This window comes from Diadema setosum, chromosome 18, assembly GCF_964275005.1.
Source record: "Diadema setosum chromosome 18, eeDiaSeto1, whole genome shotgun sequence".
Lineage (NCBI taxonomy): Eukaryota > Metazoa > Echinodermata > Echinoidea > Diadematoida > Diadematidae > Diadema > Diadema setosum.
In genome coordinates, this window is record NC_092702.1 from 18,591,879 (window position 1) to 18,611,753 (window position 19,875).

The 19,875-nt window shown below is 39.5% G+C and overlaps 1 protein-coding gene across 1 annotated transcript in view; it reads right to left on the reverse strand.

The window, feature by feature from the left end:
• LOC140241995 (G protein-coupled receptor kinase 5-like) overlaps positions 1-19,875 on the reverse strand; it is a 148,037-nt gene that overhangs the window by 75,547 nt on the left and 52,615 nt on the right. Inside the window, exon 2 of the mRNA XM_072321738.1 lies at positions 2,241-2,336. Within this exon, the coding sequence (XP_072177839.1) occupies positions 2,241-2,336 (96 nt within the window). The remainder of the gene's footprint in view (positions 1-2,240; positions 2,337-19,875) is intronic.

Below are 19,875 nucleotides of genomic sequence, written 5' to 3' on the forward strand. Positions count from 1 at the left end.
GTAAACATTGAATAATAGCAATAATGCCCTTTCAGCTCTCATTTTGAAGCTGAAATAAGAACTTCTGAAGAGCTTCAATCATAAGGTGTAAGGACGGTATGCATGCCTGTCGTCACGGCAACTGCATTTCATCATTCCTGAGGAGAGCCGCTCTATCTCTCTTCTTTTTTTTTTTATGGCCACTTTGCCATGGAAACGCATACATCACTGGCAGTCTGCACAATTCATGCGTGAATATACAACGGCCTCTTGATTATCAAAGGCCGTTTGTGGAGAGAAGTGAAATTTCCCAACTTTGCCACGGCATAAATGTAGTAGGTCGGTGACAATTGCGCTCATCGAACGTTACTAATCATTTCAGAGCACCACCAGGGCTGTTGTATTCAGACACCAGACTCATTGTCGTGTCTACACATTCTGTGTATCAAAGAATGGCTCCTTGTGAAAAGTTGGCAAAACTCTTCTGCTCTTGTGCTGAATTTGAACTACACCAAGCCAATACCATTTCAATTTCCTGTCATATCAAAGCCAATTTTGGCTCTCATTGACCTCTAGACATCAAAGTACTAAAATTGTCAGGTTTCACCCATCCTTTTATGTTTTTTTTTTTTTTTTCTGTTGTGGATTCTGAATTGAACACTTCAAGATGTAAATTCATCACAAAAGTACAAATGACATTAAAGATAATATAAAGTTTTGGTACCTAAAAAGTTCCCCTGAATTTCCTTGTCTTAGTTTGTGTTTCAGGTTAAAGTACCTTTCATATAACTAAGACTGTGAGACTTACTCGCCCCAAAGTGCTCTCATGTCTTAGTAATCATGCAATTAACTGTGACCAGCAGCCCCATACGCATAGCGTAATGGGGCTTCGCATTGCAGCATTCAGGATCATGACAGATTTAGTATCGTGGGTAAATATCAACTTAAAATCCAAAAATTTCTTTAATTTGAAGACTTACCAATTAAGTTGAAGTATTGAAAACAGGCTTCGGGCAACGTTTGGTTCTGCCAATAGTCCCTTTCTGTTCGAATTGATGACTGAATGTGACTCGGTCGAGAAAAAAGAAATTTTTTGGATTTTAAGTTGATAATAACCCGCGATACTAAATCTGTCATGATCCTGAATGCTACAATGCGAATCCCCATTTAGCTATGCGTATGGGGCTGCTGGTCGCAGTTATCATGCAATAATGGTTTCGTACAATACGTGTACTACCTCGCCGCCGTATGCATACTAGTAAACGGCTCTGGTACGAAACCATTATTGCATGATTACTAAGACATGAGAGCACTTTGGGGCGAGTAAGTCTCACAGTGTTAGTTATATGAAAGGTACTTTAACCTGATACACAAACTAAGACAAGGAAATTCAGGGAAACTTTTGAGGTACCAAAATGTTATATTATCTTTAAAAGAGTTAATTAGTATCTATTAAGTGGGTTATCCATTGGGTACTTTAAGATGAAAATTTTCACGAACTTGATGACGACATCAAAAGTGGTGATTAAATTCAAATTCTACAACATATTCTGATTGCCACAACTCATTTGCAGACTTTGATGACATTGTAATTTGCTATTAACCTAATGACTAATACTGATACTGAAAGAAACTCCAATCTCAATCTCTACTTCATTCAAATCAAGCAACATTCTTAAAGGGATGATACAGCTTTGTTTGAGATTTGACTTCAGGTTTTCAACTTTTTTTGATGATTTCTTTGAGTTAGTGAGAAACCTGTTTATGAAATATGAAAGGGCATATAATTCTACAAGGTTTTTAAAGTTTATTTGATGAAAAATGGTTTTAAATTGGCTGAGATATCCCAAACAATGTGATCCTAATAAAAGGTGGGGGACCCACCTTTCATTACTGTAGGATTGCCTTGTTTTCAGATATCTTGGCCATTTCAACACTGATTTTCATCAAATACATTTTGTAAAGCTTGAATTCCTCTTAGAATTCAATGTTCTTTAACATTTCATACAGTGGTTTCCAAGTTTCTCACAAAAAGTTAAAAGCTGAATCCTCACCTCAACCACTACTATACCATCCCTTTAAACATCACTGAGAAATGTGAACATACTTTCATACTTTTTCACTGCATAATGTTGCATGCACCTAAGTTGTTGATTTTTCTTCCATCTGGGCCATGGGGGCTTTGATGCTGTCCCTCCCTCTTTAAAAAAAAAAGAAATTTTTAAAAACTAAAGAAAAGAGCAAGAGGCTTGAGTACAAACCTAGCTTTTCTGTCGGTCGTTGGCACTCTGTTATGTGGGGAAACTTGAGAATCTGACGCCACTTTTTACTTCGGCCCTTGCGTTTTCCACCGCCACCTGCAAGTAAAGAGAGAATGATAACACAGACGGGAATGAGTCTCCAGCCTCCGAAGTGTTTTATCGACGAAAAACGCGGCCTCCGTGCTTTGCTAGCTCTGTTTGTGACGCCTGCCTCTTATCAAATTTCCCATCACAGCTTCCTTGGCTGCTACTTTCTTCCACACTCCTCCGACAACAACAACAACAAAAACAACAATAAATCGAACCCAATAATTTTTCAGCTGTCTCTAATCTTCTTGTCGAGACATTTTCTCAAAACACACCAGCGGGTTTGGACGAAAAAAAAAAATTGTGAAAAATTCACCTTGTAACACATTAAAGGTTGCAATACACTCATCCAACAAATGGCTTTGAAAATAAAATAAACAAGTAAAAAAATCAAAAGTTTTGTTAGTTATTTAATTGGACTATATGCTCATCTTGTGTACAGTTCCATTATTTGCTTTCAGACTTGTGCCCCCCTGTTTTTGGAAAAGAGTCTTGATTCTTTTGTAGTCACAAACTCGTTGAAAACATTTCCGCTATGACGTGAAAAAATGTGCAGCAAGTTGGAGTTTGACCATATCCGCATAAACACCAGAATCTAACGACCTGGGTTATGTAATTCTGATAAATTTTGAAATACATTGACTGGCTTGGGAGATGGCAGTTAACTTTAAAAATGAGAGGCATGCAAGGTGAGAAAGGGATATGAAGTAAGAGAAACCAACATGCAGTAAATGAAGTCTGAGCGAGCAAGCAGACACATCAATGTTCAATTATTGTCGGGCTTTTCACACGCATTCTGCTTTTATGCTCGGGTTGGCCTTTGTGAAGAAACATCTCACGTAATCATGTTTCGCTCCACACGTTGCACACACTAAAAAATGGCGTTTGCCAATTTTGCGACAATACTCCAGCAAGGATGGATAGAGATGAGAAATTCCTGCATCCATGTGTTGCCATGGCGACGCAGACAAAGAGACACACTGGGGAGAATGATGCACTTGCTAACCTCGCCTCAAGGCACGGTAGAGCACGCCGACTGAATCTATCATCCATCAGTCCACTTTGGTCTTTTTTTCCTTGCTACAGCGTAGCTCAGTTTCGTCATCGTCATCATCATCATCATTATCTCAGCCATCTACATGTATGTCCCCTCCTATCCTCACGAGCTATCGCTGGTCTCCTGACCACTACTCACTGCTTTGGATTACATCCATTCACTCTTCCCTCCCCCTTCCCCCTCCCACTTTGTCTTTTTCATCTCATCTTGCTCGATTCTATTCCATAATTTGCCGCTTCCTCACGTTCTTCAACTCGCTAAACATCAAGTTTTTCCCTATACTCCAGTTTCCCTGAACTCATTTGCATTTGAGTCAGAAATTTCCTGAGATACTAAGGTTTTCATAAGATACACAATTTTCACAACTGGCCCATTGTGTTCTATAGTGATGATTATCTAAACGGTTAAAAGTTGGTGAACAGCTCTCATTCATGGTTCGCAATGGTAGGATGTAACATCTGTGCTAGGAGTATCGGGTAACATCTCCAACCTTGGTATATACATGCATAATTCATAGCACTTTTGCATATCCTCACACGGAAAGTTGATGCGTACATGTGCAGTGACTGTGTCAGCTTGCGAAGTATCATGTGAAACGGTGTCTCCTGCATTATCCTGCATAAAGTATGGATCTAGTTCAGAGAGTGCATGAAATATGCACCCAGAGTACTACGATGCAAGCAATGTAATGTTCCACTTTAATAACACAATGTGCCAGTATGGTATACAGATTAACTGTTGTCATCCAGCTGGCAAAATTATTGATGCTGTCATACACTCCCACTATTTTGTTTCTCTGCAGCAGCCATCACGCTGGGAAAAAAACTTCGAGAACGCTTTGCGAAGTTTGTTCACACTAGCGATCAAATCTCAAAGTTTCAGTTCTCGAACAAGTTCTTGAACATTAGGTCACTGGTGCACATGTGAAAGAAGAAGAAAGAGCAAGCCATCTGACCGCTTTGGAGGCACTGCAAAACAGGAAGTGAACTGGTCATCTGAAAAACTTCACGAAATTTCAGCTGCATGTTCACACACCTCACAAATATTGGCACGGGATTGGGAGATTTTCTAGGGTTTAGTAAGAAGTCTTGCCAGAAGCTTTCAGGAAGTTTGCGTTCAGACTGGCCATTCAAACTTTCAGAACTTAAACTTCAAGAAGTTTTGCCAGTGTGACTGCAGCTTATAGATTTCTTTCTGCTACATCTACAAAGTAGGTGATGATTTTTTCTCTCCATGTGTATCTACTCCCTCATGTGAGAGTATGTTGCATCCCTGATTTTTATCTCTGCAGAAATATAACGCCCTTCCATTTGCACTCATTGTATGTTCATTCGCTGGTTTCATTAGATTATGTTGGGTGAAAGCCACATTCAGATTTACCCAATTGATATGGCCCAGCACATTACGAGTGGCCTTATGAGCACAAGTGATTAATTTGCATAAAGGACAAGTCCACCTTCATAGACATGTGGATGAGTGAATGCAGCAATATTGGTAGAACACATCAGTCAGGGTTTGAGGAAACTTCGACAACCTGTTGGACAACAAGTTATGAATTTTTGAAGGTTCTGCTCAGTCACTGCTGGATGAGAAGACTACTACGGCCTGTGATGTCATACGTGTACAACGATATAAAGAAAACATAAAGAAAATGCAAAACATTTTCACTTTTCTCGCATAATAAAAGAACTCTTGACTTGCCTCTTTCAGACGGCAAGGGGGAATAATATCACCCTTAACATACGTCAGCGACAAGTCGAGGAAATGTGCACTTTTTTTCAGAAAATAAAAATTTGTCAAATTCTCTTTATATTTTCCTTATATCGTTGTACCCATGTGACATCATACACTGTAGTAGTCTTCTCATCCAGCAGTGACTGCGCAGACACTTTTAAAATTCATAACTTGTGAATGGATTGTCCAATTTCCTCAAACTTTCACTGATGTGTTCTAATAATATTGCTGCATTCACTCATTCCACATGATTGTATATGAATGTGAACTTGTCCTTTAATACTAGTATGAGCTCTTTAGCCTCTCGGCCTTCGAATATATACTTCTGTAAGGTATGTTGATTTTACATGTATCATATGCCACTCTAGCATTTCTTCACGCTTCATTACAGCCAGCATCATGCTTACCATGTAAACTTCTGGCAAACAGTTAACCACACAAAAAATCATCCAAGTTGTTTTCTGGTACTGTCCGAGTTCAAAAAGGAAGGTCAAACATCTCACCAGTTTGACAAGATGAAGATGTAATTTCATGTCCCTGTAATGCTCACAGTATTCTCCTGTCTCCTTAAAATCCAGTGAAAGTGGAGAAGTGGTAGGGTATATACAATGCCTACAGGCCTTTAGTATAGGATAGTGTGTAGTTCTGCAAAGAAGCACTTACGTGTATCAGTCAACACTCTACACAAACACACACAAACAAACAAGCAAACACACACACACAACTAAAAAGCTCTGAGTATCATCAGGGTCAATGGCACAAAGTCAGGCCAGAATCTGTCCAGCAAATCTCCCGTGGAATTACCATTCACTTGTTTATAGTGAATACCCTACAGAACAAAACTAAAGAATTATATTTTACACACATTGCATCAATATCTATCTCTGATCACCATCTCGCACATCTCAGTTAAAGAAAAAAAAAATATATTAATGAGGCCTAATGCCATCTGAGTTCATCTGTTTGTCTGTCTCATTCCACTAGAGACAGGTGTAAAGGAGGAGGGGGGGGGGGCTGGCCAACCATGTGGTAGCATGCTTACCAGGGAGGTGGAAGAAAGATGGAGATGGCACTCTGAGAGCTTCCCTCAGAGAAAAAATCAAGTGGTCTTACACCGATTAATGTCTTGAAATCCAACCCTCATTCTGTGATAAATATGTCAAAATCTGGCCTTATCGGTCCACCCATCACCCTCCGGCGCACTAGAGTGACGCAACATGATCTCCTTTCCAGGCCTTCCATAAACACACGCTCGTAAAAATCGGGCTTTGAAGCGATGCGTGGCACCGACAATATGACGTCATATTCAAAATTTTGGCAGTCTATTACATTCAGTGAAAGACGTCCCCCTTCGAAAGCTACAACTTATGGCTCAAGAATTGGGTAGCGTGGTATGTCTATACCTTTCGCTGGTTCAGCAGACTGTGCTGAGGAGATTGCCGTTTGAACCAGCGAAATCGGTACACAAACAACGGAGTTACTGAGCAGTAAGTTTTGTGCGCTAGAGATGTCATCATATTGTTTCTGTATCGATTATGAGAAATCCCGCACATTTCCGTAATTTTTTTATAGTTAGAGAGGTAGGCCTGACCTTGATCTTCAAAATGATATAAGTTACATGAGCGTGTTCGGGCGTGTTTTCAAACAGTTCGAGTGTAAAAGTAGTGCTTCACAGAGACCGAGGCGGTTTTTTTTTTCGTCTGCACCCGAGCGAGCTGGGGCTTTTCAGCGTACTCGTCGGGTTGTTGTAGGGCCGCCGCGTAGGCGTCGGGACAGCGTTCGTTGCCGTTGTTTCGGTGAATTTGAGTTACTAGTAAATACATATTGGAATAGAAAGTTGAGTGTTAAAAAGTGTAAATTAGACATATCAGCCTTGATTATAATAATTTTCCGTAGAGAATTAAAGATGATATCTATAAAAGCCTAGATGTATGATGCTGTAAGTATATTTTAGGGGGAAAAACAGAGCTTAGTATACAGTGTTTCGCCTCGCTCTCCCTCGATCATTCATCGGTAAATACTGGTAATCGGCTTGACTCTACCCCATGCTAACGTTACAAAAAATTGAATTAAAAAGTAGTAGAGAACACCTCTGGAGCTAGTAGAATCTAACGTTTAACAGTGGTTAGATTCTAGTTTGTGAAATACTAGAGTCTACTAGCTAGGACTAACGTTAGGTATGCTTTTGCTAGGCAGCGTACCTGAGGTGACGCTGCGCTATAAACAGTGTCCTGAGCCTTGCCCTTGCCTTGGCCTCCAATTTCCAAGCCAAGGCCCAACTAACTTTCTGAGTTTCAGTTTCAATTGCAAATCAAATTTCGTGAAGTTGCTGTGTCAATGTGATTTTGAATTTGCTAAAAGCAATTCCTCCTCAACAAACTCGTCTCCGTCAAAATCACGATCGCCAGAACCACCACCACTGCTTACACCACTGCTTTACAGAATACACTCTATGAGTTCTGTGCTTACACCGTAGGACGCCATTTTATTCCCCGACCACAATGCATTTCGCGTCGTGATTTCCGCCACAAGATTTACGACTTGCAGTGCGCCGAGCGTGAGTAATGGGATTACGGGAGGGGGAAAAAAACGCTGTCGGGGCCACGCATGACTTCAAAGGAAACTCAGAAGAGCACACTCCATCTTTCTTCCACCTCCCTGATGCTTACCATGTCTGGGAGACTGGCTGCGTTAGTGAAAATATCCGGAACAGCAGAGACATCCATCCACCGAGAGACGATGTCATGCTAAACACATATCATACACATCTTGTATGCCTGCAGGGAGGATCAAGATGCTGGGGGGGGGGGGGAATGGTGGCCTGGAACCTTGGAAGAAACAGGTTGACATACTCTAGAATAACATTTCAGGCCATAGGCACTAGTCATTTGTTATCCCTTCACATTTGCACACTTCAGAATATCTTCTTTCTTGTTACTTTTCCTTTCTTTTCTTGCTGTGTATGTGATTAAAGATCATGTGGTTAGTGATGCTGACAAGGATAATAATGACAATGTAGCTGGAGACTAAAACTTCCTTTTGGTCTAATCCCTAGTGGGTTCGCTTCCTATTTTTGTCTCATGCAACCATCCAGATCAAGAGGTATTAGGATCAGGACTGGAGTTTTACGTTAAAATCAACCTCTGATATAGATAAGCAAGAAGTCCAGCCTGTCATCAGGGCCAATGTTATGGTGAGTGCAGGCAATGATATGGGTTCACGACCATGAATGGACAAAAAAAAATACCCGTGTGGTCACACTGGAGAAAGTTTGAGAAGTTGACCACTGGAGAAAGTTTGAGAAGTTTAAAGGACAGGTTCACCTTCATTAACATAAGGATTGAGAGAATGTAGCAATATTAGTAGAACACATCATTGAAAGTTTGAGGAAAATTGGACAATCCGTTCAAAAGTTATGAATTTTTGAAGTTTTTTTGCAGTCACCGCTGGATGAGAAGACTACTGCAGAGTATGATGTCACATGCGTACAACAATATAAGGAAAATATAAAGAGAATTTCACAAAATTTCATCTTTTGAAAAAAGTACACGTTCCCTTGACTCGTTACTGACATATTATGTTATGGGTAATATTATTCCCATTGCCTTTAGAAAGGGGCAAGTCAAGTGCTCTTTTATTATGCGAAAAAAGTGAAAATATGTTGAATTTTCCTTACATTTTCTTTATACTGTTGTACTCATATGACATCACAAGCCTTAGTAGTCTCCTCATCCAGCGGTTCCAACACAAAAATTTTAAAAATTCATAACTTTTGCATCGATTGTCCAATTTTCCTCAAACTTTCACTGATGTGTTCTACTAATATTGCTGCATTCTCGCAATCCTTATGTTTATGAAGGTGAACTCGTCCTTTAAGATCACGGAGTCTTCTTGATCTTTGGTCGTCCGAAACTTTGGCAGCCAAACTTTTCAGATCTTCATGTTCTCAAAGTTTGGGTCACTAGTGCGCACACGCAAAAAAAAAGAAGAAAGAGTAAGCCGTCTGACAGCTGGCGATTGTGACATAACAATGAACGCCTGAACATCGCGATGGCAGTGTGCTTCGTAGGCACCACCCGCAAACAGATGGTGGACTGGTCATGTGACAAATTTCATGAAGTTTCAGTGGGGGTCTGGGAAATACCTCTAGTTTGAGTGGGTTTCACAAGAAGTTTAGCGGGAAGTTTGTGGTTCCACTGGCAAGACTTCAAGATCTTTAAGATCGCGACCTTAAACTTGGCGATCTTTTGCCAGTGTGACCGCATCTTATGTCAGCAGGATTTGACAAGAAGCCTATAAGGTTAGGTTGGCACAGCACAGGGACAGATTAGCTTCATCTGCATGGATTAGCATGCGGATTAGACAGAGGGATTAGGCCATCACAGAGACATCAAGGTTGAGATGAGGCCACACCAAGCACCAAGCAGGTAATATTTCCCAAAACATTGTATTTGGACAACACATAATGCTAACACTGACACTGAAACAAGACACATGACACATACTCCATGCAAGGTGAGTTAGAAGCCCACAGGTGTGAGCACAGTGGTACAGGAGAGGAGGCACTGCATCAGGGGGTCCCGGGTGCAAATCTTCGCCTGGTTGCTCTCACATGCTCGGATGAGATTTTCTGTTCTATTTGTAACATCACCATTAGCCCTTGGGTGAACATGCATACCTCAATAATGAAAACAGCAGGACACTTTGAAAAAGTTGTTGTTACACCCAAGAGCCAATACACTAGGTGAGTTCGATTATATCATCATTATCAAGTGCACTGTATAAGCTGTTATTTTCGTGTACAGATATTTTTGCAAATGAATACGTCATGGACATTCCCACAAGATGTCGTTATCACAATTTTGACACTGAGGCTATCATAAGTACACTAACGTCTGTCATTTCCACATATTTTCGCATACATGTTGTTAACTTCGCACTCCAACAGTGATTTGCAAAATTCATGAAAATTAAACCCGCACGAAAAAACAGCGTATACAGTACTAGTTACAGTCATCAAACCGGCTCTAACTAGTTTTATTGTCATTTCTACTGCTACTACAACAAATGATTACTTTGATTTCATCCTAACAAATATCATGATCATTATCATTATTAACATCATCATCATCATTAATACCACTACTACTTCTACCCTTATTACTTATCTTTATTATGATTATTACAATGATAATCATGTTTCTAAAGAGATTGTGTCAGCCTTCTTTAAAGGGTGTGTACAGTTCTAGTCGAGGTGAGGATTTAGCTATTAACGTTATGCGAGATATTCAGAAACCACTCTATGAGATGTCAAAGAGCATGCAGTTCTAAGGGTTATCAAAAGTTTATTCGATGAAAATCGGTTGTGAAATGGCTGAGATATCCAAAAGCAAGGTGAAACAAAGAGATCCTAATAGAGTTGTGGCAAGTCGCCTTTTATTATTAGCACTTTTTTTGGATATCTCAGCCATTTGAAAACCAATTTTCATCAAATAAACGTTGAATCCTTCTTAAAATTACATACTCTTTCATATTTCATATGAGGCTTTTCATTATCTCACTTAGGAATGTTCAAAACATGAATCCCCACCTCAACCAGTACTGTACAGTCCCTTTAATACGAAACGACTACACATTGGGCCTCCCCACGCTTCAAAACAGTGACAAGTCTGGCAAAATGGTTTTCTGAATCATGCACAATATAACCTTGGACTGCCTTGGACTGCACCCCCCAGTGAACACAAGGTGTCGGCCGACAGGAGAAGAGCTCACTGGCTGCATGCAGATGGCAGCTCCGGAGTAGCATTAAAAAATGCGGGCACGCCAGCACATGTTGTCACAGTGTAAACACGACAGAAATAGCGCGCCTAATTTGGAAACTGGCCACCACTATTTCAAGGAGGGATTTTCGGCAGAGAACGAGCTCTATTTGTGTCTTTCCAGTCACAAACAGTGGGGGCTATTTTCTGACTGGATTCACTAATCACATCAGAAACAAACACATGAAAACAGAAGACAACAACAAAACAAAGTGTTATTTTCACTGGCAGCTTTCTCGTACGTGGGTATGGACCAAAAGGGTTGTCCACTGGCCATTCCTGGGCTACCCACAAACTAAATATTCACCACGAGAGGTATATCTCAAATCTACCCATATAAGTCAATATCTTCCTTCTCACTTTTCTCTCTTAGTGGCCATGAAATATGAGCACCCAATTCGGCAGAGTATTTACAGGCAAAAGCCCACTGTCACACACACACAAACAGGTAGCACAGATGTGGGGGGTGCTGATAGGGCATGCCAATGAGGCATGAACTCATTTGTCCTTTTCATGCAGGATGCCAAGTTTTGTTGATCTGGCATCACTTCTGGTCCAATGATTCCACGTAAAAGAACAAATCTGAATTCCACATTTCCACCATTTCAATACAAAGCAGCTCCCACTACTACTAATTTCAAAACTGCAACCACTTATACAGTGATATTACAATGTGGTTACGTTCACACGCAGTTGCCAAACTTAAAGTTTAGGTAAAAAACTTAACTGTCGATGATCAGCTACACTCGTGAATTCACGACGCCGTTCACACATGCACCTAAACTTTAAGTTACAACTTGCATGAGCGAGCCCCACTCGATGATTACAACAGAAGCGCAGAGTCTTTGCTAGATGTCCTTGTGCCCATACAAAATAGCCCAGCGAACGAGAGGTGAGGTTCACGATAAATCACAAGCTCGTTGATTATTGTGTCCACACAGAGGGAAACTACGAGTGGGGACCCCCTGTGGCTCTTGGGGAGAACGTAAACCCTAAGATGTCTCGTGGTTCTTATCATCAACTAAACTTTAAGATTGCTAACTTTCGAGTGCGTCAACACGGTGCTAAACTACAAGCTCATCCTCGAGAGTTAAGTTTTCAGCCTAAACTTAAAGTTTAGGAACAGCGTGTGAACCTAACTATTGTCATGCTCCATGGACAGTAATTAATGTCCTCTAGTATGGATGGCCTTCACAAAATCACCACTGGGTGAGTACAGTGTATGTTGCTGGTCGACAGATAAGAGGAAGGTGTGGGCAGTGTTGAAAGGAATGGTAGGTCCACAGTAGGCCCGTTCACAAACAACGAAAATCGAAATTTCAATCGCAATCCAAATTTCGATTTTTTTTTTTTCGACCGTTCATACACAGGGAAAAATCGCACTTCGCAGCAAGGAAAGAACGATCAGTGGCCAAACTGCGCATGCGCGAAACGTGCATGACCGAAGACTGACCCCGCAGTCCCAATAGAGTTTCGCACGCGCTACTAACGATGGGATTAAAAATACCGATTTCCGAATCTCGATCGCGCTCACACACACGACGCTTGGCAAAATAATCGCGATTATTCTGAAAAATCGCACTAATAGTGCGAGTTGGATCGCGATAAGGATCGCAATAATTAGTGAGATTTTTCTGTCCACACTGGAAAAAATTTCGAAAATTTTGATCGCGATAAGAAAATCGATTTTTAAATCGCACTTTTTCCCTTGTGTGTGAACGGGCCTAATAACTTTGCTGTACAACATTCTTCGTTGCATGTTGCTTTCACTGCACCAGATCGCATCTGTCGGAGACATCTTTACAGTATTTCCTCCTCATTTTTTTCTTTATTTTCCTCAGAAGGGGGCCTTGAATGTTGCTGCGTGCGAAATGTGGGAATGCGACAAAACACAAGGAAGACATACGACAGACGGACCTGATGGATCGTTCCCTGAAATTTGATCAGTAGGGAGCATCTTCATTTCTGCATAGTCATCCCCACAACCTGCCAATGTTACTACTACTATCTCAAAGACACGATGACCACTGATGGTGACAAAAGACTTCAAGGGGCTACTTACCTTCTGTCCATACCCAAATGAAACAGGGTAAATTAACTGGGAGCCACCAGTGTGCCCTATAACCAAGTGATATACCATACAACTGATATCAAAGAGCCATACAAAAAGCTTACATTTCTTACTGGTCAAATCAAAATACTGTGTTATTTGATGAAATTTAGAGTTATGTCTGTATGTCTGGTTTTTAAAGTACAATGTTTTTGCCAGGTGACGACAGAACAATCAAATATGAGATCTACACTACACTCAACAATTAAACTCACGAGGCTGTAGCAATCAAAGCAGGGAGGGCTGAAAGTTTTATTAGGTGATCCGAGTATCCTCTCGGATCACCTTCTGTATCTGTACTGATTCTTTGTTCTTCTTCTTCTTTTCCTTCTTTCTTTCTCCGCAAAAATTGTGTATCGCTAATCTCGGAAAGTCCTCTTCCTATCAATGTCAAAATTATACCATACATGTATCATGTCCCAAAGACGATCCTCCTAACAAAATCATAGTGATTAGTCGACCGTGACGTCACTATGACGTCATTATATGAAAACACATTCTCAATCATATCTCTTTAATGGAATGCAAATTTTCAATGAAATTTACGTCACATATATTTCAAGTCAAGTGCATTCTACTCATATAATCAAAATTCATATTTTCTCTTCAAACGTGCGCGTACGCGCGCGTTGAAATATTTGTATGCTCAAATCGAGCTCAAATTTTTTTTGCACACGTTTCAGACCAATTAGAGCATTTTTTGAAAAATTTAAAAAATTGGACGGGCGCGTACGCGCGCGCACATATACGCACGCACAGCTCATACGCAATAGAAATTTCCCGTTTTTTCACACTTATCAGATGCCTGAAATGTCAAGGAATATTTCTACCAAGTTTCAAGTCAATCCGACTCAATATGACGTCACACGGGCCCGTCAAAGTTGAAATTCCGCGCGCGCGTCAATGGCGATATACAGTGCAACAATGCAAAAAAACCGCCAATTTTAAATCCGATTTTACTCGTCAGGATGGACGATGACCCCCCATTTTCTTTACATATTCTGAAAGCTGATGAGTTGTACATGTCATTTCATGGGTTGGCGATGCTGGAAAAATGATGAAAAGATATCAAATTTCTTAATAAAGTAAAAAAAGGAAATTTTTAAAATGACGTCATCAAATTTTAAGTTCGCTCAAGCGTATCTCACTTATTCTTTTGTTGATTTTCGTCCAAATTTCAATATGTTATAGCTTATTAAATGGTCTTTCAGTCATATAATAACAACATTTTGATTGGATGACGGCATCACCTCGTAAAAATGGATTAAAAGTAACATTGTCAAATTTGACCAGTTTACGTGTTATCTCTATGGGAGTGCAGTTTTTCTGGAAATGAAAACTGACATGACTATCTTTATCGAGCACTAGCTCACTTATGCTTCGGTGAATTTCTCCCATATTTTAGTATGTTGCAGCTGAGACTTTGGGCTATCGTAAGTGTGCCCTTCGTTTTTTCATGCGGAGTCGGCATCACATCCAAAAACTTGGTTGAAATTAAAGCTTATCTTCGATGTATTGAAATATTTCTTCCTTTCTGCAACTTTCTTTGCAATAACTCAAGAAAAACATACCCTCTCACCACCATATTTTACACATGTTTAGTTCATGTCACGTACATTATTTCACAAAATAACAACTACTTGATCAGACACCATCTTGGGTATGTAAATTAGGGTCAAAGGTCATAAATGTTTTATCCTGTATCTTGGTGAATACATGTCCTATCTTTCCTATATTTTGCACACGTAAAGACCATGTTACAAGGATCATTTCACAAAATAACCATTTTTGGCTTAGAGGCCATCTTGTCTGTGCAAAGTGGGGTCAAAGGTCATATGTATTTCTTCCTGTATCTTCGTTATGACGTGTTATCTCTACGGGAGGGAATTTTTCTAGATGTGAAAATTGACCTGATTGTCTTTATCGAAGACTAGCTCACTTACCCTTCGGTGAATTTCTTCCAGATTTTAGTATGTTGTAGCCAATTTAATACTCTTTAAGTTTTGTTTTAATCGGATGATGTATTCACCTCGTGAAAATGGATATAATGTAACCTTGTCAAATTTAACCAGTTTACGTGTTATCTCTATGGGAGGGAATTTTTCTGGAAATGAAAATTGACATGACGGTCTTTATTGAGCACTAGTTCACTTACTCTTCGGTGAATTTCTCCCAGATTTTAATATGTTGTAGCTGAGAATTTGGGCTATTGCAATGTTTTCTCCAATTTTTCATACGACGCCGAGATCACGTCAAAAAACTTGGTTGAAATCAAACTGCAGTTTTTCTGGAAATGAAAACTGACATGACTATCTTTATCGAGCACTAGCTCACTTATGTTTCGGTGAATTTCTCCCATATTTTAGTATGTTGCAGCTGAGACTTTGGGCTATCGTAAGTGTGCCCTTCGTTTTTTCACACGGAGTCGGCATCACGTCCAAAAACTTGGTTGAAATTAAAGCTTATCTTCGATGTATTGAAATATTTCTTCCTTTCTGCATTTTTCTTTGCAATAACTCAAGAAAAACATACCCTATCACCACCATATTTTACGCATGTTTAGTTCATGTCACGTACATTATTTCATAAAATAACAACTACCTAATCAGACACCATCTTGGGTATGTAAATTAGGGTCAAAGGTCATAAATGTTTCAACCTGTATCTTGGTAAATACATGTCCTATCTTTCCCATATTTTGCATACGCAAAGACCATGTTACAAGAATCATTTCACAAAATAACCACTTTTTGCTCAGATGCCATCTTGGCTGTGCAAAGTTGGGTCAATGGTCAAATATACTTGATTCTGTATCTTCGTTATAGTGTATACCGTATTTGGTACCAAAGATGGCAGACCTGACTCTCTTTTCTAAATGAGAATCCAAATATCACACGGCCAATGTCTCTAAACAAGGATGAAACCTATATGGTCATGCCTATTGCGATCAGGACTCGAATCATTGATTAAAAAAAAAAAAAAAAATCGGATCACCTAATTTGTCAGTCTTGACAAATTCCGAGTCTAGTTTTTCATAGTGTCTTTATTTGCAGGGAGTGGAAGAGGATGGTAACCCTACAGCTTAATTTACTGTAAAAATCTTTTTATCTATCCAAAATTCAGCAAAGAGATGAAATGGATGTTACTTTGGTAGATTAATGTCACAGAAAAATACACATACCTGTAATCTAACACTGAATTCTAGAAACTGCTTCATATAGTTGAAGGTGTTATATGCAAATGAAATATACCAACATCAACACCATTGCTATGCTTATACAAAACTACAAGAATAAACTGGGGCTTTAATCAACATCCTGAAAGATGTGCAATCAACAGCAAATAGAAATAAGGAATTCATCATGGCTGCATAGAATAACATGCTCAAATACATGCAATATGGCTGACTTCCTAAGTTTTGAGATCCCTCCATATCATGTTATGCAAGCTAATTTCAAAACTATGATGCTGCAACACTTACATTGTAATCATATAAAATCTGCTTCTGAGTCAATAGTGGATATGTGCTCCTTTGTGTACTGCCTACAATTATTCCTGCTTAAAGGGAAGGTAAACCCAAAGAACAATGTGGATTGAGTGAAAGCAGCAACATTAGTAGAACACATCAGTGAAAGTTTGAGAAAAATCGGACAATCGATGCAAAAGTTATGAATTTTTAAAGTTTTGGTGTTGGAACCGCTGGATGAGGAGACTACTAGAGGATATGACGTATGAGTGGACAACAATACAAAGAAAATATAAAGGATATTCAACAAAAATTCACTTTTCTGGAATTATGAAAGAGCAGTGGACCAACGGCTTTCAGAAAGCAGGGGGAATAATTGCTACCCTTAACATAATGTCAATATCAAGTTGATGGAATTTGTAATTTTCATGAAAAATGGATTTTTGTAGTATTTTCTTTATATTTTCTTGATATTGTAGTCCACTCATACGTCACAACCTCTAGTAGTCTCCTCATCCAGCGGTTCCAACACCAAAACTTTAAAAATTCATAACTTTTGCATCGATTGTCCAATTTTCTTCAAACTTTCACTGATGTGTTCTATTAATGTTGCTGCTTTCACTCAATCCACATTGTTCTTGGGGTTTATCTTCCCTTTAACAATTTCCTCTGAACATCATATGAACTGTTACACTGATATATATCCCTATAGTTTGTTAGCATGAATTGATGTAAGATGATCTGTTGTTGTTATTGTAGTTGTTCGTTAGTTTGTTTCATGGCCTGATATCTGCATACAGCTGGCTATGACAGCCAGCCCCACCAATAAACAATTCTCCAAGCCACTCAATACAACCCTTATTTCATTGGTATGGTAATACAATCCACACTGACTCAGATATGAGGGTGAAAGAAAGCAGCATCTGCAGGGATCTACTCAAAATCTCTACATTCATGGTAAAACAGAGGTGGGGAAGACCACACATTCATATGGAGGACTTTAAAGAAGGCCCCCACCCCCTTTACTACATCCCTATCCAACGAACTTGCCACTCCATCAATTTTTGATGGTTCACATTGGTAACCCAATCCCGACAATTTAGATTATATGGAAAGGTTATTTGATAGCACATTTTTAAATTGGAAATTTAGAGGAATGCGATGAAATATTTTGCTCCTTTTTCGAGCAATAATGGAAACCAATCGGAGGTTAAGAGTGGAGGAGTTCCTCCAACTCAGGAACAGTCGACTCCCAATCAACAGATCATATCTGCCTGAAAGTGGATATGGCCTGTACACAGCAGTCACTGAGATGCAAGCGGTGATTGACTGATCAATGGATCAAATCAATGGCCTACCTTCCAGACTGAAGCTCTAACATCTGTTCACCACCAGACAGACATGTTCATTCACTGATTCATCTCTAATAAAAGTGAGAATTCACTTGATGTTTGAGCCGACTTTTAAAAAGAGGGCAAAATCAAAGTATTTCAAGGATAGTAAAAGTTTCATGTAAACCAGCCACACACAAAAACAAGAAAGTTTTGGATCTTTTTTTTTTTCAAAATTCATATTTCCAAAAATAATGCAATCAGTCAATCTCACACAGATTTAAGGTGAAGGGATGATGTCATGAACTCCCCAGTCTCTAGTTAAGTGGTTTGCTTGCAGACAAATCATCACATCATTTTTATTTCTGTCATAAAGTGAAGAAATCATATATTTCTATTTTGTCTGGTTTTACAGAAGTAACAGGTTTTCAATATACTTTGTAAGGGGGATGGGCTCAAAGATATTGAATTAATTACAAAATCCATATATGTACAAGAGGGTTGAGAGTATTGTAAAAAAAAAAAAAAAATGATAGTCTTGCCTCAATGCACTTGCATGGATGTGATTATGACCAATACTATCTCCTATGATTTTTTTTTTCTTTCACTATCACTCAAAGTTTTACTGAACTGTAACAGCTTTGCTTAAAGGGTAATTCTCTCAAGGGCAAGACTTTATTTTTGAGTTATTCACTCTCATCTCCTGAATATCTCTTTCTGACGGGTAAAACATAACAACTTGAAACGACCATCATAATCAGGACGTACAATGGTACAATATTCAGTAACACAGTACATCAACAATCGTCATCAGTTCTATGTAAACAAGTTTTAGCTTTCGTCTCTTATTACTCAGCGACAGATCCACGCTGGTGAATTTTTATATATGGTAATGCTCCTCTACAAATAAATGACATGCCCAATAAAGATATCATTTATGTCGAGTCGTCAGTGATGAGCTGTAGGCAAAGTGCCAGGTATTACAATTTCTTGATAAATGCTCACAGTGTAAGATGACAGAATCACAAGCACATTGGTGCAGTCATAACCAGCATGAATAGCAGATGGGGGTGGGGGGGGGGGGATTCTACTTTGAATCAACCGAAATATATAATGACTCTGTCACAACGCTAAACGATCGGGGTAGCATTGCTGGTCTATGAGGCAAATTGAATGCGGCATTCAATTTGTCTGAAAGACCGCTAATATCTCGGATGCACCTCGTTCCTTTATCCGTCCAATTCACCGTTTATCCTCGATACCGTTTCACAATAAAGCGCGACTATGTGTATCGCACTTCTTGCTTTTTCTTTCTTCTCCAATATCTTCTTGTCGGCTTAAAGCCAGTGTGACAATCGGTACATCACAAAGACATTCTGAATGTGACACGCTCTTCTTGTCCTGCCAGGTGTTACACTGATGGCCAGCTGACAGGGAATAAACCCCATGGTGTGCAGGATACAATATGAGGCTTTCTCACATTGCGTTGACATCCGCTCTGCGCTTACACTGATAAACAAACAGGGAAACGTGGTAACACTTGACGTAAACTAATGTACCTCAGTTTCAAAATATCACATTTTCATGTTCATGTATCTTCAGACTCATGACCAAGCATTTAATCAATTCTATGTTTGTATGGTCATTTAGAATGACCACCCCCTTTTTTTCCCTCTACAAAATCATGACAAGAAAAAAGATGGATTAAAGAAATAAGTGGACAGATTGAGAATAATTGCAAAAACTCATGAATATGAACACAAACTTTTTCATGTTAGCAAGGCCATCCCCCCTGCCTAAATCCCGGGGGTTTACTTTCGTAAAGTTCCTTTTTTTAACTTGATGACGAGGTGGCACAAATATGGCGATTGCAATCTCGTGTACCAACGAGAAAGTCAGGAGGGATTACCTTGTGATCTACAAACTAATGTACACCTCAGCGCCAGCACACTTACGATGCACCCCATACGCAATGGCTGGGGTTTATACGGCATGATATTAGGGACAGGATATCATCAGCATCAATCAAAA